Below are 23,579 nucleotides of genomic sequence, written 5' to 3'. Positions count from 1 at the left end.
ATTTCAAGTCAGGAATTATGATGCCCTCTGCTTTGCCTTTGTTGCCCAGTATTGCCTTTGCTATTCTAGGTCTCTTATGGTTCCAGATGAATTTTACGATTGTTTTCTCTTAATTCTGTGAACTATGCTATTGCAATTTTGATTGTGATTGCACTGAATCTGTATAATAATTTTGGAAGTATGAGCATTTTTACTATATTGGTTCTTCCTAACCAAGCGCACGCAATCTCTCTTCATTTTCTAATATCCTCTTTAATCTCCTTTTTCAGAGTACTGTAGTTTTCAATGTATAAGTCTTTTATATCTTTCATTAGATTGATTCCTAGGTATTTCATTTTTGGGGGATGCTATTATGAACTTTGGTGGGGGGAGGTTGGGGATTGAACTCACAACCTCATGCTTGCCAGGTAGGCTCTTGTGCCATTGAGCTAAATCCCCAGCCCCTGGATGCTATTATGAAAAGAATTGCTTTCCTGATTTCTCTCTCAGTGAGTTTGTTATTCATGTACAAGAAGGCTATTGATTTTTGACTTTGTATCCAGGCATGCTACTGACTTGCTTATTAAATCTACTGCTTTTTTAATGGAGTTTTCGGAGTCTTCTATGTAGAGTATCATGTCATCTGCAAATAACAATACTTTAATTTCTTCCTTGTTTTTTTTTTTTTTTTTTTTGGTACTAGGGCTCAAACTCATGACCTCGCACTTGCCAGGCAGTGCTTATGCCGCTGGGCTAAATCCCCAGCCCTTCCTTTCCTATCTTTAGTCCTTTAATTTCTTTCTCTTGTCTAATTGCTCAAGCTACAGTTTCCAGGACTACATTCAATAAGAGTGGAGACAGTGGACATCCTTGTGTTGTTCCTGATTTTAAAGACAAAGTTTTCAGTTTTTGTCCATTTAGTATGACGTTGGCTGTTGGTTTGTCATAGATAGTTTTTATTAGATTGAGATAAAGACCATCTGATCTAATTTTCTGTAAGTTTTTTTTTTTTTTTTATCATAAATGAATGCTGGACTTGGTAAAACACCCTTTCTGAGGGACAGGGGTTTAGTTCAGTGGCACAAGTGCCTTCCTAGAAAGTGCAAGGTTATGAGTTCAATCCCCAGTAACACCCCCCCCCCAAAAAAAAAAGGCTTTTTTTCTGCATCTATTGATGGACAGTTTTTGTCCTTGGCTCTGTTAATATGGTACATTACATTTGTGGATTTATGTATGTTGAGCTATCCCTGCATCCCTGGGATGAATCTCACTTCTTGATGATTTGCCGCATTCTGTTTCTGTTTGCCAGTATCTTATTAAGGATTTTTGCATCTATGTTCATTAGGGAAATTGCCCTGTAATTCTCTTCCTTAGTTGAGTCCTCCGATTTTGATATCAGGGTATTTCTTGCTTCCAGGAATAAATTTGGGAGTATTGCTTCCCTTTCAGTTTCATTAAAGAATTTGAGAAGTAGTAGTGTCAGGTCTTCTCTAAATTTTTTGTAGAATTCAGCAGTGAATCCGTCAGGGCCAGACTTTTCTTTGTTGATAGGTTGTCAGTTATATCTTTATTTCATTTATTCTTACTGGTTTATTACAGTTTGTTTTTGTTTTTGAGACAGTCTTACTACAGTTCAGGCTGGCTTTGAGCTCACTTTGTAGCCCAGGCTGGTCTCAAATTTGAGTGATTCTCTTGCCTTAGCCTCCCGAGTGCTGGGATTACAGGGAGTGCACCACTATGCCCTGTAGTATATCTTCTTGATTCAGCTTTGGTAATTCATATGTATCCAGGAATCTGTCCATTTCTTCTATATTTTCCATCTTATTATGTTTATATGAAATGACATTCAGTCATTGCTTTGCTTATATTTTCCTAACCAAATTTGTAATCCTAAAAGTACAGTTAAAAATATATAAAGTCCCATACCTGTGATCCCAGTATGTGGGAGGCTGAGCCAGGAGGATCACTGTGAGTTTAAGGTCAGTCTGAACCACATGGTGAGATCATGTCTCAAAAAACAAAATAAACAAAAACAAGGTGGGTACGTCCATTTCCTAATGTTGTTTATATGAACTAACTTCCTATTTCTCTTGTATGTAGCAAAGCTGTTGGGATGCCTTCACCTGTATCTCCAAAGCTGTCACCAGGCAATTCAGGAAATTATTCTTCTGGGGGCAGTAGTTCAGCAAGTGGTTCTTCAGTGACCATTCCACAGAAAATCCACCAGATGGCAGCCAGCTATGTTCAGGTTACATCCAACTTTCTCTATGCCACTGAAATTTGGGACCAAGCGGAGCAGCTTTCCAAAGAACAAAAAGGTAGGTAGCGTTCCAGATAAACTTGAAGGGTGGAATTATTAAAAAGAACTTTTAGGATTTAGTTGAGTGTTGTATTAATACCTCTCGTTATCCTGGTGACACAAGCTAATGATCTTAATCTAAGGTAAGTATGTGTCATTTTTGAATTTTAAGTGCATTGCACACTTTAAAAGTAATGTGTTAACCAAGCATGGTGGTGCACACCTGTAGACTTAGCACTTGGAAGGCTGAGGCAGAGAGGGATTGTTGCAAATTGAGGCCAGCCTGAACTATGTAGCAAGATCCTGTCTTCAGAATAAAAGGGAAGGGCCAGGGATTTAGCTCAGCAGCATAAATGCCTCCCTGACAGATGCAAGGTCATGAGTTCAATCCCCAGGACCAAAAAAAAAAAAAAAATTTTTTTAAAAGGGAATAGGTCATACTGTGGGCTGATTAATATTTAACTATGAAAATAAGATTACATTTAGATGTCTTACTCATTTGAGATGTTTAACTGAATTTTTAGATATAATGGAAGATAGTTATGTGATAAACAAATAGATTTCTTAGCTTTTGTTAATATTAGGTTGAGGTATTTCATCTTAAAAGTTTATTATTACCTAAACTTAGACCATAGAAAATAATAAAAATATTTAAAGCTCTTAGGGGAAAGTGCTATATGTATACTAGCTTATTACAGTAGATTTTATCTTCAGATATAAGTGCATAGCACTTATTCAGTTTGCAGAGAAATATTAAAATAGCCTGTCAGAGTCATTTTATCACATAGTACTTCAGTGCTTACAGTATGAGGAGGCAGGCAGATGCAAATGAAAGATTCCTGTCCTGTTCCTAAGGAGAAATAATGATGAGAGACACCTAACGTTTGGCTTTTATGTTTTCTGTTAACTTAGTCTGTCATCAGATTTTTCTTTTTGGGGGGAGGCCCTTCCTCCCCAGGGCTCATCATCAGATTTTTTCTTATCATCTCAAATGTCCATTTTTTTTTTTTTAATTATCAGATTTATTTCAAACAGGATCTAAGCAAAGTTTGTAAATAATAGCATGTCGTTGCTAAGGCTCTTTATGCCCTCCACTTTTTTTTCTTCTTTTCTTTTTGGAGGACATGCTATTGATGATGAGGAGAATCTGGGTTATAGAATGTTTTATTCAGGATTTGAGTGATTACTTCCTTATGATGTCACTTAATTGGTTGTTCTGTCTCATTTTCTTTATACTGATAGTTATATGCTGAGGGTTGATTAGATTGAAACACAGTTGGTTTATTTGAGTGTGTTTCCTCTCTTTTTTTGTGGCTTGAACCCAGGGCCTTGTACTTGGTGGGCAAGTGCCCTTCCACTGCGCTATACCCCCAATCCCTCAAGTATTTTAGATAAGGATCCTCTCCATAGGCTTGTGCTAACAAACCTTTCAGAGACTGAGTACCAGGACTGCAACCCAAAACCCACTTATTTATCGTAAGTGCCAACACTGCAGTTAAACCCAAATACTGAGGTTTTAGTTTAGAAAAAACCAACAGTTAAAAAGAAAATCAGCAGTTGTCCACTACTCCACTGCTGGGGTGACTTGGCTCTCGTGTCTACAAAGAGAACTGTGTGTGCCTGCTGTGACCCATGTCCAGTAGGTTCTTCAGTACTGCCACAGGCTGTGCACTAGAGCTACTACTATTGTCCTTTATTAGCATACACTTTTAATTTCCCTTTTTGTAATGTCTGGTCATTAGAGTTATTCTGGTGATGTCAGGCTGATGACTTTGATCCAGAAGTCAATATTCAACTTTAGCTTTTTTTTTTTTTCCAACTCCATTTTATTTCAAAGAGGGAAGAAAATTTAAAAAAGAAAATTCCAAAACATCAATTGGGAGCTACAATGGTATATATTTATCGCAATTGTCATCCCCAAATCATTCACCCAGAGTACAAGACATCTGCGGTAAATTGGCCGAACAATACTAGCACAAATCTTTCTCTTTAACAAACTCAGAGAAATCAGTAGTATTACTAATATATATATATATATATCATTAATTTTTTGTTTATCATCATTGCCTAGGCCCATGACTGTATGAGCTCCCATTCCCCCTTCCCTGTGCTTCTTATGGTACCAGGCCTTAAAAACCTAGGGCCTTGTGTGTAATAGACAAATATCTCCAACCCTCATTAGCAGTTTTCTATTTGGACATTCCTTCTGCATTTATTAGCTAGAATTCTGTAAAGGTGACCCTTCGCTCAAGCATTTAGTTACTCCCTGTCCTGTTTAAATAGTGTGATAGCTTTAAGAACTCTCTTTTTTCTCTGCATGTCTAAGAACAGTCTTAATTTGTAGCCTTACATCCTTTTTTTGTTTCCATAATTACATTAAAATCAAATCCTGAGACACTGTTCTCCCTCCCAATTTCCCTCACATGCAACCTCTATTTGTTCATATAAGAATTTTTATTTCCATCCCTTGAAAATTTTTTTTTTTTTTTTGGTCTTTTTTGTTTTTATCGGTACCAGAGATCGAACTCACGACAGCACACGTATAAGGCAGGCGCTTATGCCGCTGAGCTAAATCCCCAGCCCCAATCCCTTGAATTTTTAAACTATCTGAAAATACGGGTTTTATCAGTGACATATGACATAAAGTTACACCAGAAAGGTTGAGTGCAGACTTACAATTATCTACCCTCTCAAAGGCTGTTATGGGAAACATGCAAAGAATATCTTTATTAACACTGTTAACATGCTTTTATGGTAATAAAAATGAGCAAAATTTTTTAAAAGTATATTCTGTTTAGCACCAGTTGAGTAATCCAACAGGGCATTGTGTATGTATGCGGCACTAGATGTCCACTGTAATGCATAAGAGCAGTTCATTATAATCATTGTCAGTGGTATATTCTGCATGTACATATAACACTTAATTTCAGATGGTGCATTTTCTTTTTTATTTTGGTACCAGGGCTCGAACTCACAACCTTGCGCTTGCCAGGCAGGTGCTTATGCCACTGAGCTAAATCCCCGGCCAGACTGTGCATTTTCTAAAACATTGCCTGACCTGGAAGCAGCATGACTTGAGAGACAGTGGGCCTGCCGTGCTGAGACAAACTTATCATTTGAGTAGGGGGCAGGATGGTTTTTACTTCGTATTAATGCTGTTTTATAGGCTTTATTTAATGAATGTTTTTGGTTTTCTAGAATTCTTTGCTGAACTGGATAAAGTAATGGGCCCACTCATCTTTAACGCAAGCATCATGACAGATCTAGCTCGTTATACCCGGCAGGGACTGCACTGGCTTCGCCAAGACGCCAAGTTGGTGTCTTGAACTGAACACATTCTCGTTGCCTCTGATTTTCTCCACAACACTGTGTCACATCACAAAGGAAAACTGCCATAACATGTCACCCAGTCAACACTACGAATGAGGAATGATTTTCTCCTCCTTGGTTCATGTGTTGTTGTGTCTAACCCAAAGCCATCGTATCACTGGACCCCCTCGGTACTCCCAATGTGAAAAATTATTTAAATGCTAAATGTTAAATGTTATTTAAATGTTAAATCTGCAGCACATTGATAAGATGGTTTTAATGATCTGTAATATGATTGAATTCCAGTTGCAATTTGTAACTAACCAAGTAAAATTCTATTTATTTTGAATTTTTTTTTTTTTTTTTTAGGTTCCCAAATTGAGGCTTGTTTAAAACTTAGTTATTTCTACTTAGGAATTTACTCTGTTGAATATTTAGCGTAAACATAATGTAGGCATTTTTATTTATATATTTTGGGAGCTTCGTTACCTTTTTTTTTCTTGTGGTAGCTCTTCTGTGAGTAAAATAGGGACATGTTCTTCCTAGCTCTACTACCTGATATTATTTCAAATCTGAGCTACAAGTTTATTATTGTAAAATTTATGCTTAGTACTAAGCATTCTTCTACACATAAGAAATCATTTAAATATGAGAAGAGGACATTTAAGATGGATGTAAAAAAACAAAAAATTTCTGATTTGGTATTTCAAAAGCTGTGAATGTGTGTTAACACTATAGCAATCACAAGGTGACTGTAACTTGCATGTAATGCATTACAAAGGAGAGCAGGCAGACATTCTAGGAGACGCTTATCATTTTGAAGGGTTTCATAAAAGGACAATCTTAAGTTTCATGGATTTTATTAAAACTCTTCTTGTTGCTAATCATTTGACACTTAATTGAAGGAGAATAAGTTACCCTTGCAAAAAGGATGATTTATCTCTTGAGGGTTCCTGCCTACATCTCTTTAATTGATAATGTCCAAAGGTTAAAACCTCTTGGGAGAATTCCCCCACACTTGCTTGTGATGCTCTGGTATGAGCATGTAGTGACTGATACTGTTGGTGTGTGTGGTTTTGCTATACAACTTATATACAGTGCTAATGCCTGATGTAGCGATGATGAGTTTATCCATTTTAAAGGCCTCCCATTAGTGGTGTATGTTTCTGTAGGATCAGAAAATTTACACAGCAAAGTACTGACTTGGTTCAGTGTGTGCTCCTGGAAAGGGGGAGGAGAGCAATCATAGAGCTTAAGAAGCCAGCTTCCTGAGCATTGTATGTCAAAGTACCCTTCCCTGCAAGGTGCATAAAGGAGTCAGGGGTGAGGAACGCACCTGCTGTGCTTTGTGTCGCGTATCATGTCTGGTGTGCCTTAAATCTTACCTTTAAATGAAGAGTCTGTGGATTGTTTACAGATCAAATTAACACTAGGACTAGATTGTCCATACATGGTTGTCCTTTACATGAATAATGAATTCTCTTTCACTTTAAACCTCCCTTTAGGGTCACATAAGGATTAATCAGTTTTTAAAAGTTAATGCTTTTAAAAAGTTAGACATGACTTAGTCTAATTGGGTAATGCTGCTTCAAAAGAAATAGTTTGTCTTATTCTAAAACTGAATCTATCCAGTTAGGAAAAACGATTGCCCTACTATTTGTAGACAATTGCTGAGGCTTGAAACCGGAAAAGGGAAAGAAGGAACAGATCTCCAAGTGTAGTGGTGTGGCGAGGCCTCTGCTCGAGTCTCCGCCACACTTCACCTCGGAAGCCCGGGAACTCTGAGTGTCCTGTGGCTTCATGTCTATAGAGCTCTACTGGTTTTGGCCTTCAAATTATGGAGAATTTAACCTTTTTCTCTTTGAGAAATTGCCTCAGAGTCCTATTAATTTAATCTTAGCGTGTTCTAGGAACAGTTTCCCTTAAGAGGACAATTCCTCAGCAATTGTGATGGTTCTCTAGTAGAAAGAATGGTTAATCAAGTGATATGTATGTCCTGTCCCTCTGATTGCTTGATCTGCAGCTGAAAAACAGCCAGCAGGGTACCTCCAGTGCATTCTGGTGTCAGTGTGTCCATAAAGGGAGCAGGAGCATTTCTGGGGTTACACTGATTTTTTCTTAAAGCAGAGTTTCCTATGTGTCTTATGGTGCTGCTCTAAAACATTGCCTCTTTAAAATCGTGTTAATTTTTATAGAGTGAATTTTTGAAGCTTTTCATTGTGGAGAGCTTTTCCTACCAGGTGGTGATGGGGAATGGATCAAAATCCAATCCTAAATGATTGAATTTTCAGAAACACCATGATCTGTGTAACTGCCACTCCCTCCCCGTCTTCTGGAACACTCTGTGTCATCTGCTCCAGCACACACTGTGAACTCCTGTACAGGTGGTCAGTCTTCCCTCCTCAGTAGGCGTCATCAGTATTTTGTAACATTTAAAACTAAATTTGACAAGTGGCTAAAATGTAGTCTGAGACTTGTACTTAATATAGGTAATTGTGGAAATAGCAACTGTTTTTAAAAAAATCACTCACCCGACTGCTCTTTTAAGACCATCCTTGTACTCCAGGCGGCAGCAGCCTTCCCGTTGGACTCTTTCCAGGCGCCCGCACAGCGGTTGCGGCACCTGAAGCTGTCAGAGTAGTCTTGCCCAGGCATGGCTGGCTGTGGGGAGCGCTTCCCTCCAGTGGTTCAGGCTTCCACACTCTGGCCCAGCTCCTCTCCGGCTGGACAGTGTTCAGCCCTTTCCCTGCCTCAGTGCCACCTTTTCTGGGCAAGGAACCAAGAAGTAAACTTTATAAGCATTGAACACTTCAGATAAATTTACAACTATAGCTGCTGAAGAGCAGAGAAGACTGAGCACCTCTGGTCTTAATTCTGCAATATAAAAGCAGTTTAAAGTAGTGTGTGCGCGTGCCTACATATGCCTGTGTTTCTGGGGAGCTCTTGGCCTGGGTCTGCATAGGCATCTGGGCTGCACTTTGAATGATACACTTGTGCTTTAGTAGATTCACTGTTTTTAAACTGTTTGTTTCTTTTCATGAAAGGTTTTAATCAACTAGGTCAGGCAGCATCATTTTGTATTTAACAGCAGAAACTTTGGAACATTAACTTTTAATGAATGCACTTGCATGGTGAAGCAAGAGCCTACAAAGGCACCTATTACAAATGAAAGTGCTGGGTTTGGAAGCCAGTACTTGTTGGAGTTTCAGAGCAGTCAGTGATTGTTTGAGTCAGCGATGCATAGCTGTGGAGAGGAAGGGTTCTCTGTGCACTCTTCCAGGTAGGAGGGTATGCAACTTTGGATCTTAAACTTCTGTACACATACACACTTTATATATATGTATGTATGTATGTATGAAATTAGTTTGTCAAAATGTGTGTTTAGTATTTTAGCTTAGTGCAACTATTTCCACATTATTTATTAAATTGATCTAAGACACTTTCTTGTTGACACCTTGAATAATAATGTTCAAGGGTGCAATGTGTATTCCTTTAGATTGTTAAAGCTTAATTACTATGATTTGTAGTAAATTAACTTTTAAAATATATTTGAGCCCTTCTGTAGTGTAATAGGGCTCTTACAGGGTGGGAAAGATTTTAATTTTCTGGTAGCTAATTGAACAAAATGGCTTCATTTTGTCTCTTGATTTATAGGAGTTTGCATCTGGGTCCTAGGAACATCTTCTGGGGATGACTGCTTCAGGCAGATTGTGATGATGCTTTTAAAAAGAAAGAACAACAGCAAAACCTAAGTAACTGAGGGAGCTGGAGCGCTTCAAAATCCACATACACTCCTGTGACGCATGTTTCCCAGGTTACGTGGAACCTGTATTTCATTTTAGCTTGGTGTATCAGTGTGGTAGAGAGACAGACTTTTTTCCATTAACAATATTGCACACCAAAGGTTGCTATTCAGAAAAATCAGTAAAGAAATAACCATCAAATGACGTGGAATATGCAGGGACAAGATGCTAAATTAATCACGTTGGTGAGCATACCTTTCACCCACTCACTACTGGAGAAGTGCAGTTCAGATTTCTGGGCTCCAAAACCAGGCTAGCAAATGACAGGAAATAAGTTGTAAAATTAGGTAAAGGGATGTTGGATCCCGGGATTAATTAAAAAGAGCTGCCTTCAGGAAAGGGAAAGGAATAAGTAAATCCCCATTTAAATGGAATCTGGTCACCTGATAAAGGGTTCAGGTTAAGTCTTGACCAAGTCATAGATATTTGAAGTATCCTGAGAGAGCAGCCTAAGCAGGCATCACAGCAGGAAAGTGATTTTTCAGGAATGTTAGCATGGACCTCTCCTTGCCACCATTGTTCAGTTGAGCATAAATTACCATTATTAAAGACAAGAGTTAAAAAGTTCTCTAAAGGAGTGTGGAAAAGTTCCCACCCAGAAGTTAGTTTTATTAGGGCTCGTGACTTCCATGTTGGGTTCCTTTGCAGCTTTTAACCATTGGAATTTTCTACTGTTAGGTTCCTTTCTCAAAAATATCTATTTGGAAACACTGCCATTCAAATTGGTGCCGTGATTACCCCCATTGTTGAGTTTGTTGTTGCTGTTCAGGAAGTGTTCCCATTTTACAGCTGTGCAAGCGCCCCTGGCATATCACTGACGCAAGTGAACATTGGACAGCATTGGGGAGGGCATGGGGCTCACCAGCAGAGCTGGCCCGGCCGTCCGCGTCTGAAAGGCGTCACCTTTGGGGGCCAGGTGTGGAGTTGGCAAGCACAGTTAGGAAAACATTGTATCTAGCCTCCGTTCTGGGTGATTTTAAGAAATTTTGTATATGGAGGATAGAAATGCTTATATATTTATTGAAAATCCTTTTATGTTATTTGAAAATTATTTGGTAAATAATTGTTTCATATTTGGGGAGGGTTTTGCAGGGAAGGTAATGCCATGATAAATTATAAGCCTGTTGATTGTGCGGAAAGGTACTGTCAGTGACTAATTGGATGCCTTTGTTTTGTACATGATCTTAATCTTTGTTTTACATTTCTTTATCCAAAATATTTAGGCATCTGACATTTTCAACCAAAATTTCAATTATATACTGTGATTTTTATTTGTTTGCAATACATTAAAATTTCAGAGGTACTCTGGGGTTCAAAAGCTCGGATTTCTAAGTCAGTACAGTATGTGCATTTCACATAATAAAGCTGTTAATGGTGAGCAAAGTATTATATACTAACTAGATTTTTCCACATCTGTATAGTATATTATATGTATTTTGTGGTATTGAGATTATAGAAAGTTTAGAGTGTCAAACGTGTTTAATGTGTATTTTTAAACAAATTTATGGCAATTAAAATATTTGGAGACAAGGGTATCACATTTCAATTTGTAAAAATCTTTTTAACTCTACTGTGTCATTAAGATGCTTTGTATAATGCCAAACCATAGCTGGAGAAACTAAGTTTAATAAATATCAAATAGATTTTCTGTATTAAAGTTTATGAACACTGTGCTCTTTACACTTCCTCAGCTCTCACTTGCCTTTTTTTTCTGGTACCGGGATTGAATTTATGACCTAGCACTTGCCAGGCAGGTGCTCATGCCGCTGAGCTAAATCCCTGGCCCTCCTTTGCCCTTTTCATGCAATTCTTGTTTTATATTTTTGGTTCCAGTACTACACTTTTTGGTCATTCTAGTGTAGGTTTTGTTTTTCAAATTACAGACATTGTGACTGTGCAGCCCATGGGCCTTGCGTGTACATGATGTTTGCCCTGCTCCAGCAGACATCTCCGATGCTTTCTGGTGTTCTGGGTGGCTCAGGCTTCCGTTGTTTTCTTAAGCTGGGGCTCAGGCCCCTGTATGTGCAGAGCGTCCTAGATAACATGCACACACGGCAGGAGGCAGCCAGAGCCAGGCGCCCCTCTCGGCCCGCTCTGAAAATTTGTTTCTTTGACATGTAAGGGCCAGGATCCAGGGCAACAGCTTAGGAACTTGCCAAGGCAGTCACAAAGCTGCCACTAAACTTCCCCTTACCCTGCCCTTGCCTGCTTTAGAAGACTTAGAGAAACAGTAACTCGCCCTCACTTTCCAGAAGGAGAGGCTGTCACGTCGTTGTGCAGTGCTGGTTTTTCTACGCCTAGTGATTCCTCCTTCAAGTTTGAATTTCACACTGCCACAATTTCAATTTGAGCTGTTTAATAATATAAAAAAATAAACTCTAAACTGATAGATTTACTTACACTTACCCACGTATATACATTCTAAGGAGAAAAATGGAGACCAATTTAAAGCATACATATCTGTCTTTAAATACAGCACAAGATCGCTTCACTTGTATATCCCCAGCCAAAATGCCGAAATGCAATTAATAGTCCGCAGAACGGAGCATCGTTGGAGGTGACTGCTGCACTGTGTCTTCCCCTGGTGGGTGCATCATTCCTGGGCCACGCTCAGGGAGCAGCGTCTTTTTCTAGAGAAAAAAAAAAAGATGTGTTGGACTGCCTTCCGAGTGCCTAGGGCCCCTTCTGCTACCTTTCCCTCCTCTGGTGGCTGTCTGGTCTCAGGAAAGGTACACCCTTTGGTGGTGCCTGAGTGGCTCTTGGCTCTGAGGAATTCCCCTGCACAGAGCTTGCAGCCTCTGCCCAGGTGCCACGCCTGCAGCCCAGCTTTACTCTGCTGTCCCGTTTCCTGCTCTTGCCCTGCCGAGTCTATCGGGGCTCTGTGCTGCCCTGCACCCGGGGCAAGGCTTACTTGCACAGCCTCGTGATGCACTCAGAGTCATCCCGACAGGAGGCTCCAATGGGCCTGAGGGAAACTCCTCTCCAAAATGGGGTCATTCTTCTCAGCCTTTTCTTCACTGAGCTCTTTTCAGGAACTGGGGAGCCATCTACCTGCAGAGCAAAGTCAGTCACCTGAGGTACGGAAGAAGAGACATCTGCGCAGAAGGAGCCTTCTGCAGTTCTGTGCAATGCTCAGCCACTCTGAATTCCACCGCCACTGCCATGTCCACGGTGACAGATGCCTTTCCTTACCTGGCCCAGCAGCAGCAGGCAGATGAGGAGCACCACTGAGAGTTTGAGGGGCCACATCCTGGCTGAGGAAGGGGCTTGGAGCGTGGAGGCCAAGGGCAGTTTCTGCTTCCTTTTATAGACTGACATCTGCCTTTCTCATGGTTGCCAGGTGAGATGGGGCAAAGTTTATGTTTGTAATCAAGATCAATTTAATCGAGTTAATGTCTACCAGAGGAATGTGCTCAAGGGCTACTTTGAGGCACTTTGTATTTACTGATCCCTCATCTGGACTTTGAATGATTGTGTCGCTGGCCTGGAGCCTTTCACCCAGTATGTCAAAAGTCCACGCTGCCCGTCCTTTACTTTGGAAGCCACGTGAAACCCCTGAGGGAGGGTGGGAACCGGACCACGTTTCTATTCTAAAATAGCTCAGCACACCCGGTGTAGCTCAGTGGCAGGATGTGTGAGGGCCTGGGTTGAATTCCCAGCATATGCATGCATGTGCACGCACCCGAAAGTAGCTCAGAGCACACACTAGCATCAAAACACAACTCTGTAACAGTACAGTTCTAATGAATGGTGTTGAGCTTTTCCAGCTTGGCAGGAATGCTGACCTGTCATGCACAGGCAATTCGGTGTGCCCATTCTTTCCCTCTAAGGGAGCACACCTAGGCAGAAAGGAACCATGGCCCTCAGGCCCCCATTGGCCCAGATGAGCCATCGCCTGTAAGCTGCACCAGCTCGTGTCCTCACAGCATGATGCCCCAGAGGACAGCCATCCTCCGATACCTCCCAGGAGAAAAGCAGCCATAGGGCACAGCAGTTGAGCCACATAGGCCCCTAGGTGAATTGACAAGGTCTTGTTTAAATGAGTGGAAAGCCAACAAGAGCTCCTAAGTCAGTGGCAGAGTGGAAAAGTGACAGGACTCAGTGATGGTCTTTATACCAGTAGCTGAGTGAAGCCTTGGGAGAGCATTTCCTTCCAGCAGACAAGCATAGGGCTGAGTCCAAAGTCCGAAACATCCATTAGCTTTAGAAGGAGTCAGTACAGGTTTCTAGATCAAGAGGACATATATCTAGATCAAGAGTTGTTGGACGTGGCGGCACACCTGTAACCTTAGCACTCAGGAGACAGGCAAAAGGGTCATTGTGAGTTTGAGGCGGCCTGAACTCCATAGCGAGACCCTGTCATAGGTAGCACAAGTGTTGATTAAAGGACATGATAATCACCAGTCGTGTGGCCAGGCAAATAGAAGGCTCTTGCCAAGGTGAAGTAGGATTGGGGCTGGGGATTTAGCTCAGCGGCATAAGCACTTGCCTTGCAAGCAGGCAGTCGTGAGTTCGATCCCTGTTACTGATAAAAAGAAAAAAGACCCAAAAAAGGTGAAGTAGGATGGTACGACGGCTCTAAAAGTCGGCATTGGGTGGGATGTGACTCCTCAAGTCTGTCCTGGTTCCAGTCCTCTTGGGACTATGGAGCTTGGCTGAGAGGGGCCACTTCGCCTTGGACTTTAAACCACTGAGGAGTAACTCTGTCCACAAACCAAACTCTCCAGCCCTACAAACTCAAGACCACTTAGCTGCTCTCTTTCTTTATCCTTGAGGTCCGGGACTGAATGAACCCAGGAAGGGCACTAACAAGGAACTCCTGCAGGGGTGAGGAGAGGCTGCGTGGTCACCCATCGAGCATTGAGTAAGCGCACAAATCTGATAAGCAACAGGCTGAACAGTGTGATGTCCCAGAACTAGCTGGGTCTGTGGGCTCGCCGCCAGCTTCCCCTTCACCAGCCTGCAGTGACAGGCCCCATTCAAAACATGAGGCCCTTTGTAAGTGGGGTGGGAGGAAAATCGGTTATATCATGTACAAATTCTTTATGAAGACTGTGATCATTATACATACCCCAAATTACCAATAAAGCACCAGGGATTTAGCTCAGTGCCACAAGTCCTGCATGGCCAGCAAAAGGTTGTGAGATTGATCCCTGATGCAAAAAAAAAATAAAATCTCATTTTTAAAAATTGCAAACCAGAAAAACTGAAGATGAATCCACACACCCTACATTCTGCCCTCCTAGCAGAATCAGACCAGTGTTCATTGCTAAGCCACGGCAAGGAAAGAAAGCCTAAGCCTGCGCTCCCTGTGCATAGAAAAAGGCCAGAGCATCCTCATGGGTCAGGGCTCTCAGGTGCCACCTGCCTTCCCTGAGGACTCACCACGTGTGTTCTCTAGGAGCAAGCCAGGGCAAGTGCCTCATGTACACGGACTGTAGCTGTAGATATGGATCTACAGCTGCTCAAACTCAGAGCAGCACCCAGGGAACCGATCTAACTGGACAGCCACTGCCCATAGCTATCCCATGACTTGAGACTGTGAAGACCTGCTCCTAAGATTTAAGATAAAGTTCATGGGCGCTCTGCAGTCAAGTATTTTGAATAAATCGTTACACACTTTTTTGGTAAAAAGGCCTCAGCAGCCTCAGTCAGGAAAGAATGCTTGCTTGGCTGGAAGGGAGGAGCCTCGGGTCTCCAAGTACACCTGACAGTCTGCCAGCTTCTGCCTTCTGTTCAGTCAGTCAGAGGGGAGACCTCAAGTCTCTCCTGCTCTGGCATTTGGGGTCCAGATGACTGACTAACAAGGAAATGAGACAAGCAAACTTGGTCCCTCTGGACACAACTTGGGGGACAGCTGAGATGTGTGCCTAGGAGATAGCAGAAGACCCGACATGAGCAGCTGTGGGAAACAGCCCAGATGGAGAGGAGATCATCAGGACTTGGCAGTAATTGGGAGCGTGCTATCCCTGAACAGGAGGCACCTAAGAAGAGATGAACGACTTGCAAATGGGAAAACTTCCTGGTAAAAGTTCAATAAAAGGTCACAGTGTATTTGCTTTTCTGCCAGCTGGTGCTGGCCTGCACATCAGATCCACAAAGACCCCAAGAGGGTAGAGGCATTCAGGGCAAGGATCCACGGAGCAGGTGGCTGTGCCATGGCCAGCGAAAAGCAGCCACACCTAGGGCTGGGAGCTCCAGGTGGGAGAATGGCAAGCAATGGGGCCCACAGCAACCGCCCTCCCCTCAAAAGCTCTGCTCAAGTTGTCTGCAAATTTAAACAAAGTGATCCCAGGACTCATATGTTGTGTAGGATCTCCAGGCTGCAGCACACACCCCACATACCCACCACCTCAGCACCCCTGCTGCAGAGGTGAGACCATGGCCCCAGGGAAGAGACAGACCTACATTTTACAGCGCACTTTGTTTTAGCATCAACAGAAACTCAGTGCATCCAAGGGCTTACACCAATCACGGTTGCCTCAGTGGAACAATCCTGGGATAAAAAGGGATTCAGACCGATGGGTCCAGCATCTGCTAAGTTTGCTTCTTTTGAGCTGGTAACACCCAGGGGGCCAGAGAGGTAGTGTGCCACCACCAGGTACACGGAAGAGTGCCATATCTCTTGGAAGCTTGGGGTAGGAGGACCTTAAGCTCCTGTCCAGCAGGGGAGGCCCTGGCCTGGGAAGCTCCCTCAGTAAGGCTAGATAAGGTTGGGTGCAGTTATACTGCCGTTGGGTCCAGAACTTTCATCAGATTCCCAAAGGCATCTGTGACCTGAACATGTTGCAATACCTGGCAACAAGACCAGGGAATAAATCTGAACAAAGAGCTAAACAGGAAAATGACCCTGCCTGGTGCCCAAAATACCTTCAGATATCTGCTGTTAACCCAGTTATCACCTTGCCAGATACAAATGTCACCTCTCCATCACGAACTAAGGACTTAAGAGTATTTCTGTTACACAGATGTGAAATTTAAGGCTCGATAACGTAGGTTTCTTGCCAGTATCAGCGTAAGGAAGTGACAGTTTTTTTTTTTGTACTGGGAATTAAACTCATGACCTCATGCTTGCCAGGCAGATGCTTAATGCTGCTGAGCTAATTCCCCGGCCCACGGAAGTGACAATTTAAAGGTTTGGGCCCACGATTGTCACTACTCCCATATCCTACTTTGCAATCAATGGAGTTTATGTTGTGAGGTCTTTTGCTGAAATAATTTTGGTTCTTAAAAGCAACAGTAATAATTAGAAAAAGCCTGAGCCACAAGCTCAGCTGGACTGTAAAAGTTCTAAACAGTACAAAGCCAGAGGCATGCAACTGCCAACCACACCTAACCATACCTTCCTTTCCCATCTAGTAAAGGGGAAGTGACGACTCTTTGACTAAAAGGGTAATTCAGAGGCTCCAGAGCAGGGAGAAACTTTTTCAAGGTAACCTCTTTTAAGCTGATGGTCTATAGCCATTTAATGTGGAGCCCTGCTGTCCAGGTAAAGGAATCAGCCCATCCCCTCCTTTTATAGCTGACTTCTCAGGCTAAAGACAGCCTGCCTTAGATGGATCTGGACCTCGCACTTAGCAGGCAGGTGCTTATACCACTAAGCTGAAGCCCCAGGCAACTTAAGTTTTAAGAGCACACATTGCCCCCCCCCCTTTCCTATTTACTGCTCCATAATGGAGGGCAAATTTCTTTTTTTTTTTTTTTTTTTTTGAGGGCAAATTTCTTAACCTCCTCCTGTTTCCTCATCTGCAAAGTAGGAATAATGGTAAAGATTGTTAAGCTTAAAACTTTATTAGCATGGCTTTGCAGATATCAGACACACAGTAATTACCACATAGTTACTAGGCCTTGTGGTTGTAATAGGAGCAAAGGGTCAAGAACCAACACTCCCCACAAACCACAGCACCCAAACTGGTTAGCAGCTGTGGACGCAGGTACTTGCTTGTAGGTTTAGGGTAAGGAGTAAGCGCACTCCTTCACCGAAAGCCTACATTTGCAAAACTGTTGAGGACTCACGCTGAGAGGCGGCATGAACTTGAACATCAGCAGTCAAGAATTCTGCTCACAAAAATGCAAAGTCGCCATATGCACCCCATAACAAGTTTATTGTGTCTTCAAGAAACTACAAACTCCTCTCCCAAAGAAGGGTCTGTCAGGAGCAGGATCTGTCACACAGGTGAGGTGCTCATTTGTCATTTTCGTAGTCAGCCGGGTTCTTCCTCTTGGATTTCTCAAACTCCTGGGTCCCCCACGAGTAGATAAGATAAGCCAGTACGAATGCTTTAAAAGTCAAAAGCGAGAGAAAGCATATGTAAAACACAGTTCTCAATGCTCCTCTCTACCCACCTTTTGCTCTCTAGCTTTTTAGCTGCGATACTCCTTTTAAATTACAGCAGCAAGAAAGGTTACATTACAAACCCATTTAACAACTAACCAAAAAAATATTCAGCCAGGCGCGGGGCAGTACACCTGTACTCCCAGCTCTGGTTAGGCTGAGGCAGGACTGCTGCGTGTTCAAGGCCTGCCTGGACTACATCGTGAGACCGTGTCTCAACAAAACCAGGTATCATTTAAAAGTGTTCACGTCGCCAGACCTGCTGGCACAGGCCTGTGATCCCAGCACTCGGGAGGCTGAGGCTGCAGGATCGCCGCGAGTTCGAGGCCAACCTGGGCTACACGGCACAGTGAGACTCTGTCTCAAAACAAAACAAAGTGTACAGTTAGGCAGTCAGTGTCCTCATGATGTTATACAACTGGCTAGCGCCACAGCGCAGCACATCCACAAGACAGTTCGTCACCGATAAGTGGATGACGATAACCTCAGTGAAATGCTGGAGTCACCCGAGCGACCTTAGTCCAGCAGTCCTGTCATCGTATGACTACTCAAGGGCTGTCAGCAATGCAAGCTCAGAGCGCCCGTCCCAGCCCCCGCCCGGCCACTCACGCGGCGCCACGCGCAGAATGCACCCCCGGGTGCGGCGCAGCACGTTGGGGATGCCCTTGCTGAAGTAGTTGGGGAAGGCGCGCTGCTCAAAGGGCGACAAGCTGTACGTGATCACATGCCGTACCCGCGTCAGATTGCCAAACTCACGGCCCATGGTCACGGCGGCCCTGCAGAAGCAAGGGTCGGTGCGCTCCGCTCAGCGTCGGGACGTGCCACGGCCCGCGCGCGCCCACGGCCCAATGCCCGCCCCACACTCCTCACGCCCCCCACCCCAGCCCTGGCACGGCCCCATTCTTTCCTGACCTAGGCGCGCACCGAGGTCACCTCGCCCGATACCGACACTGCACCGCCCGCTTCTTGCGTCACTTCCGGTGGGACAGGAAGCCGTTTCCAGAGACCGGAAGTCACTTCCGGGGAGTACCATTGTCTGTGGATTCCAGGGGAGGACCCGGTCCCCCACTTCTAAAGAGCAGTGGGCTGGCCGGTAACCAGGGGTTGGGCGGGGCACGAAGGCCCCAGTGTGGAGGCGCTGCCCTCTCCCGACTCGTTCCAACCCCGGGAACCCCAGGCTGGAAGGGGCGGGTGCTGAAGGCGGGAAGAGAAAGGGATCTGCCGCTTCCCGGGCCGCCAGTCCTCCCGGCCTTGGAGAGCTAGGCTGGCCCGCGGCGGAGGCGCGCAGGGCGTTAGGTGATCTGGTCCGGTGGCTCTGAGGGGCCATCGGCGGCCCCGTACGGAATCAGAGCCAAGGATCTAGCGCTTCCTCTGGTAACCTGTGCTTTAAGATGGAACACAGGCATTTCAAGCTTGGCTACGAAAGTCATCAGAGCCCAAATCCTTACCAATCCCGGAGCGGGGCACCGGGTTGTGGTCTCCGGGAGCGGGCTGCGGCCTGACTTTTGTCCTGGGCGGCTCCTGACTGCACCGTGTGTGACCGCGGTCACCTGGACTAACCACTCCCTACGCAATCTGGAGCGTTTATAACGCTGCTTGGAGCTACAAATCAGCCGGGCTGGGCAGGCAATAAATTTAAGTTTTGCTAATGCACCTTAGCTTTGTCAGCATAGGTACTGCACAGCCTGGCTTTGGACCTCGTGTGAGTGCGGGATGCCTTTTTCCAGCTGGTTGTCTCCTGCTGGGCGCTACTCCGTGGCCTCTCCTTTGGCTTTTCCTGGTGCCCCTTTGCCTCATTTTTCTAAAATGCAGTATCTAGCCTGGTCTCAGTTCCAAGACAAGAACACAGATACTTGTAACTGTTAAGGACAAAAATAATGTAGTGAACTCTACTCGCATCTGGGTCATTCATAAAAATAAAACATCGGGGCCCAAGATTTAGCTCAGCAGCGTAAGTGCCTGCCTTTCAAGTGCGTGGTCGTGAGTTCAATCCCTGGTACCAAAAATAAATAATCAATAAAACATTGATTTCATAGCACCTGCAAACATAGCTCAAAACTTTTCAACTAAAGCTTGTGTAGATAAAAATGCTAGCCGAAGTAAAGACATCAAGATAATATATTTTAAAACTAGTTAAGGCCAATGGGGCGCCTACTGTAATGGAGATTCAACCCAGAGTCTCAAGTAAGCTAAGTAACTGCCCCCAGTCCATCTTTTTTTTTTTCTATCTTTCTTTCCTTTTCTTTCTTTCCTTCTTTCTTTTTTTGACTCTGTCTACTGTCTTCCAAGCCAGCATTGAACTTACTATGTAGGCCAGGCTACAGCCTTCTTCCTCAGCCAGAGTGCTGAGATTCCAGGCATATACCACCCCACCCAACTCAATGGCTTTTAAAATACTGCCAAGTACAGTTGTAAAATGCCAAGCCATTGCCTGGCAAATGCAAGGTCCTGAGTTCGATTTCCGATTCAAAAAAAAAATGCCAAGTCATGCCTGTGCTAAGCCGCCCTGGAGGACAGAACAACCTAACAGTTCTCTGCTTCCTGGAACTTTGCTGTCAACTGTAACTTTCACTACAAATCAATGCACAGGAGTGGGAAGATAGCTCAGTGGCATAAGTGTCTGCCTGTGAAGTGCAAGATCCTGAGTTCAAGTCCCATAGCCCCCAAAAAATCAATGCACAAGTAATTATTGCAAGCACCTGGAAACTGGAGCGGTGGCCAGGATGGATGAGAGTAAATCTAATGCCCTAAGCTGCACACTAACAGTACTTTTCCACATGCCCCTGCAGTTTCAGAACGCACCTAGGGGACATTATAAAAGCCCTAATTTCTTGCTGGGTGTGGTGGTGCACACCTGCAATCCTAGTACTCGGAAGGCTGAAGCAGGAGGATCAAAGCATTTGAAACCAGCCAGGGAGACATAGCGAGTTCAAGGCCAGACGGCACCACAGCTGTCTCAAAGTGAAACAGAATCCTAATTTCTCAGAAAAAAGGTTTTAAGATAATCCCTCAATTTTTCTTAGACTTTCTGCTACCTAGTCCATTCATATAACAGTAACGTACAGGGTTTTAAGGACGTGATGGAGAAAGGGTAAGCGGAAAGCTAAATGAATATAAATTTGTATCTAAGGAGGGCAAATTGGATAATGAGGGTGCTATCAGCTGAGTGATATAAACCTGATAAAAAGTATCTCAGCCAGGTACCCTTGAGGCCTGATTGCAGAGGTGATGCCAGGCCAGCCGCACACCTAGAAGGTATTGAAGAGATCGCGTGCGCGCGCCTTCCTGGCCTTTAGGGAGCCGAGGGCGCGGGGCGATGTTGCCCGGGTTCCTTCCCCCACACCATGGCGCTTCTCCGCAGCGTCCTCTTTTGCTTTTGCTGCTTTGCTTGGCTGAGTTCTAAGAATCTGAGTTCTTGGGCATCTAGGGGAGAAGCTGGGGCTGCAGTGAGCGGCAAGTTGGAACCTGAAGCGGAGCCCTGGTCCTTGCAGCAGCCAGTAGATGGGGGACACAGCTCCAGCCTGCTTCCGCCCCTCTTCAAGGTGCTGTGGGGCAGGCGTGGTGGGGCCCCTGGGCTGCAGCCTGACTCCAGAGCTCTGCACTACATGAAGAAGCTCTATAAGACGTACACCACCAAGGAGGGGATCCCCAAGTCCACCAGGAGTCACCTCTACAACACTGTCCGACTCTTCACTGCCTCCTCCCTGCACAAGCACTCAGCCGGAGGCCAGGTGACAGGTGTGTGGGAGCTGAGGCCTTAGCTGGCTGGAGGGGTGTAGAAATGTCTATGTTTCAGGCACAGAAAGGAACTGGGGCTTTGCTGCTTGGTTTTGTTTTCTGGTTTGTTTGTTTGCTTTTTGAGACTGTGCATTTCAGCTAGGCATGGACTCACCACGTAGCTCAGGCTGGCCTCTCAGCAATCCTCCTGCCTCAGCCTCCCAAGCGCTGGAATCACAGGCGTATACTAGCACGCCCAGCAAGTGTTTAAACTTACTAGGATGATTTTTCCTAACATAGATTTGCCGAAAGAAAACCACTACTTTCCTTGTTAGCTTCCTATGTGAAGCAGGTTGTTCAGACTTGAGTTTCTGCTTTAACTCACCGTCAAGCTGCTGTGATTTTTTTCCAGGGAACAAGTGTCCAGGCCTGGGATTTGGTAGGACACCCTTACCTTTGCTCTGTGTAGTGTCCCCTCTTCATCTTGTTTTCGAGGCTTGAGGAAGTGGAGTTGGGGGATTAGGGGAGAGATCACATATTACAAAATACCCCTGTTTTTATGGAAGTGGTTTGGAGGCCGGGGCCTGTTGCTCGCTAGGAAAGTGCTTTAACCACCCGGCTGCCCGGGGAGGTCCGCGTGCTGGCCTTGACTTCCCGTCCTGCCCAGCCGATGTGTGCGCAGGCGATCTGACGGTCCTTTTCGTCCTCAGGAGCCTTTCCCCCGGCGGACCTGCTTTTTGACCTGGGCCGCGTCGCCGCCGTTGAACACTTGCTCAAGTCGGTGCTGCTGTACGCGGTGGACACCGCCGCCGCCCTCACCTCTGCGGCTGCATGCGCGTGCTCGCTGGTGCTCACCGGGCCCGGCACTCCCAGCCAGGCTCCCCCCGGAGCTGCCCTCTCCGCCCCCTGCAGCTCGCAGCTGGCACTCGGGAAGAACCCCAGATGGCTGGAGATCGACGTGACCCCCCTCCTGCAGCCCCTGCTGGCTGCCAGCCAGAGAAGCGTTCAGGTGTCCGTCAACGTCACCTGCCCGAGGGCCCCGGGGCAGCCCCTGCCCGGCCTGCCCCTGCGGGTGCCGCCCTCCCTGATCCTGTACCTGAATGACACCAGCGCGCAGGCCCCGCGCGGCCGCTGGTCCTTCCCGTCCAAGAGTTCTGCGCAGGCCCGGGCCCCGGACAGCGCGGGGCAGCAGCCCGCAGCGGGTGGCCGAGCTCGGCAGCCCCGGAGAGGCCGCGAGAGCCCGGGCCGCACGGCGCAGAGGCCTCGGGGCGCAGCGCCCCCCAGCCTGGGCGCGTACCTGAGCCGCCTCCTGTCCCCCCACGGCGAGTGCCAGCTGCACGACTTCAGGCTGAGCTTCCGGCAGCTGCGCTGGGACCGCTGGATCGTGGCCCCGCAGCGGTACAACCCGCGGTTCTGCCAGGGCGCCTGTCCGCGCGCCGTGCGCCACCGCTACGGCTCCCCGCTCCACACGCTGGTGCAGAACATCATCTGCGAGAAGCTGGACGCGTCGGTGCCGCGGCCGTCGTGCGTGCCCGCGGCCTACGCGCCCCTGAGCGTGCTGACCATCGAGCCCGACGCCTCCATCGCCTACAAGGAGTACGACAACATGATCGCCACCCGCTGCACCTGCCGCTGACCGCGCCCGGGCCTGGCCCGAGCCGCTTGGTGCAGCCAGCCGAGGGGTGCACTGCGGCGTCTCTCCCGGTGTCCACAGAAAACCCCGGTGGTGGCGTGGTTGGTTACCACTGAGCTTGCTTTTTAAAAATGAGCTTCGTTATTTTTGTTTCCCCCTCCATGAGCCATGTTTTTCTTTGCACACGGTCGGAAAATGTCTTAAGGTAGATTTTGGAACTGCGGTGATCAACAGTTCAGAGCGCTCCCAGTGCTCTGCAACCGGAAAATAAATTCCTGTCGATGGCCTCGGTGGTGCGTGTTTTATTAAATAAAGATAATTTGTATGTGGTCATTTGGGAGAAAGGAAGTTGTGGCTTGCATCTAGATGGCCCCCACCCCAAAGCCTCCTGCGGTCAGAGCTGGTTTTCAGAGGTGGCTGGCTCCAGAGTGTGGCTCAAAGGTGGGAGACTGGCTGGGATTAAGGGTGTGAGCACCACCCTGCTGTGGAGTAGGCACCTGCACA

General features: G+C 45.6%; 4 protein-coding genes across 7 annotated transcripts in view; 2 read left to right on the top strand and 2 right to left on the bottom strand.

Moving 5' to 3' along the window:
• The window catches only part of Aff4 (ALF transcription elongation factor 4), an 86,229-nt gene extending 75,182 nt beyond the window's left edge, over positions 1 to 11,047 (top strand). For all 4 annotated transcript variants that reach the window (XM_063230617.1, XM_063230620.1, XM_063230618.1 and 1 more), the window contains 2 exons: positions 2,080 to 2,297; positions 5,477 to 11,047. In XM_063230617.1, coding sequence (XP_063086687.1) covers positions 2,080 to 2,297; positions 5,477 to 5,604 — 346 coding nt within the window. In that variant the 3' untranslated portion in view covers positions 5,605 to 11,047. The remainder of the gene's footprint in view (positions 1 to 2,079; positions 2,298 to 5,476) is intronic.
• Positions 11,048 to 11,729: 682 nt separating this feature from the next.
• Leap2 (liver enriched antimicrobial peptide 2) lies at positions 11,730 to 12,921 on the bottom strand. The gene is made up of 3 exons (XM_003464467.5): positions 12,583 to 12,921; positions 12,302 to 12,441; positions 11,730 to 12,020 (listed from the first exon to the last, which is right to left on the bottom strand). Exons 1-3 carry the CDS (start codon positions 12,706 to 12,708, stop codon positions 11,984 to 11,986), a joined length of 303 nt encoding a protein of 100 aa, XP_003464515.2. The 5' UTR covers positions 12,709 to 12,921; the 3' UTR covers positions 11,730 to 11,983.
• A 4,555-nt stretch (positions 12,922 to 17,476) lies between these two features.
• On the bottom strand, positions 17,477 to 18,779 carry LOC100722793 (cytochrome b-c1 complex subunit 8). Its single transcript, XM_003464466.5, has 3 exons — positions 18,638 to 18,779; positions 18,335 to 18,501; positions 17,477 to 17,670 (listed from the first exon to the last, which is right to left on the bottom strand). The coding sequence occupies exons 2-3, from the start codon at positions 18,486 to 18,488 to the stop codon at positions 17,576 to 17,578; spliced, it is 249 nt and encodes an 82-aa protein (XP_003464514.1). The 5' UTR covers positions 18,489 to 18,501; positions 18,638 to 18,779; the 3' UTR covers positions 17,477 to 17,575.
• Positions 18,780 to 18,918: 139 nt separating this feature from the next.
• Positions 18,919 to 23,361, top strand: Gdf9 (growth differentiation factor 9). Its single transcript, XM_003464506.5, has 2 exons — positions 18,919 to 21,463; positions 22,153 to 23,361. The coding sequence occupies exons 1-2, from the start codon at positions 21,070 to 21,072 to the stop codon at positions 23,076 to 23,078; spliced, it is 1,320 nt and encodes a 439-aa protein (XP_003464554.1). The 5' UTR covers positions 18,919 to 21,069; the 3' UTR covers positions 23,079 to 23,361.
• Positions 23,362 to 23,579: the final 218 nt, after the last annotated feature.

The sequence above is a fragment of the Cavia porcellus genome, unplaced genomic scaffold (genome assembly GCF_034190915.1).
Source record: "Cavia porcellus strain 051 isolate PalLab524CR breed Dunkin Hartley unplaced genomic scaffold, mCavPor4.1 scaffold_19, whole genome shotgun sequence".
NCBI classification, from domain to species: domain Eukaryota; kingdom Metazoa; phylum Chordata; class Mammalia; order Rodentia; family Caviidae; genus Cavia; species Cavia porcellus.
Note: the sequence above shows the minus strand (reverse complement) of the source record. Positions and strands in the feature narration are given on the sequence as shown.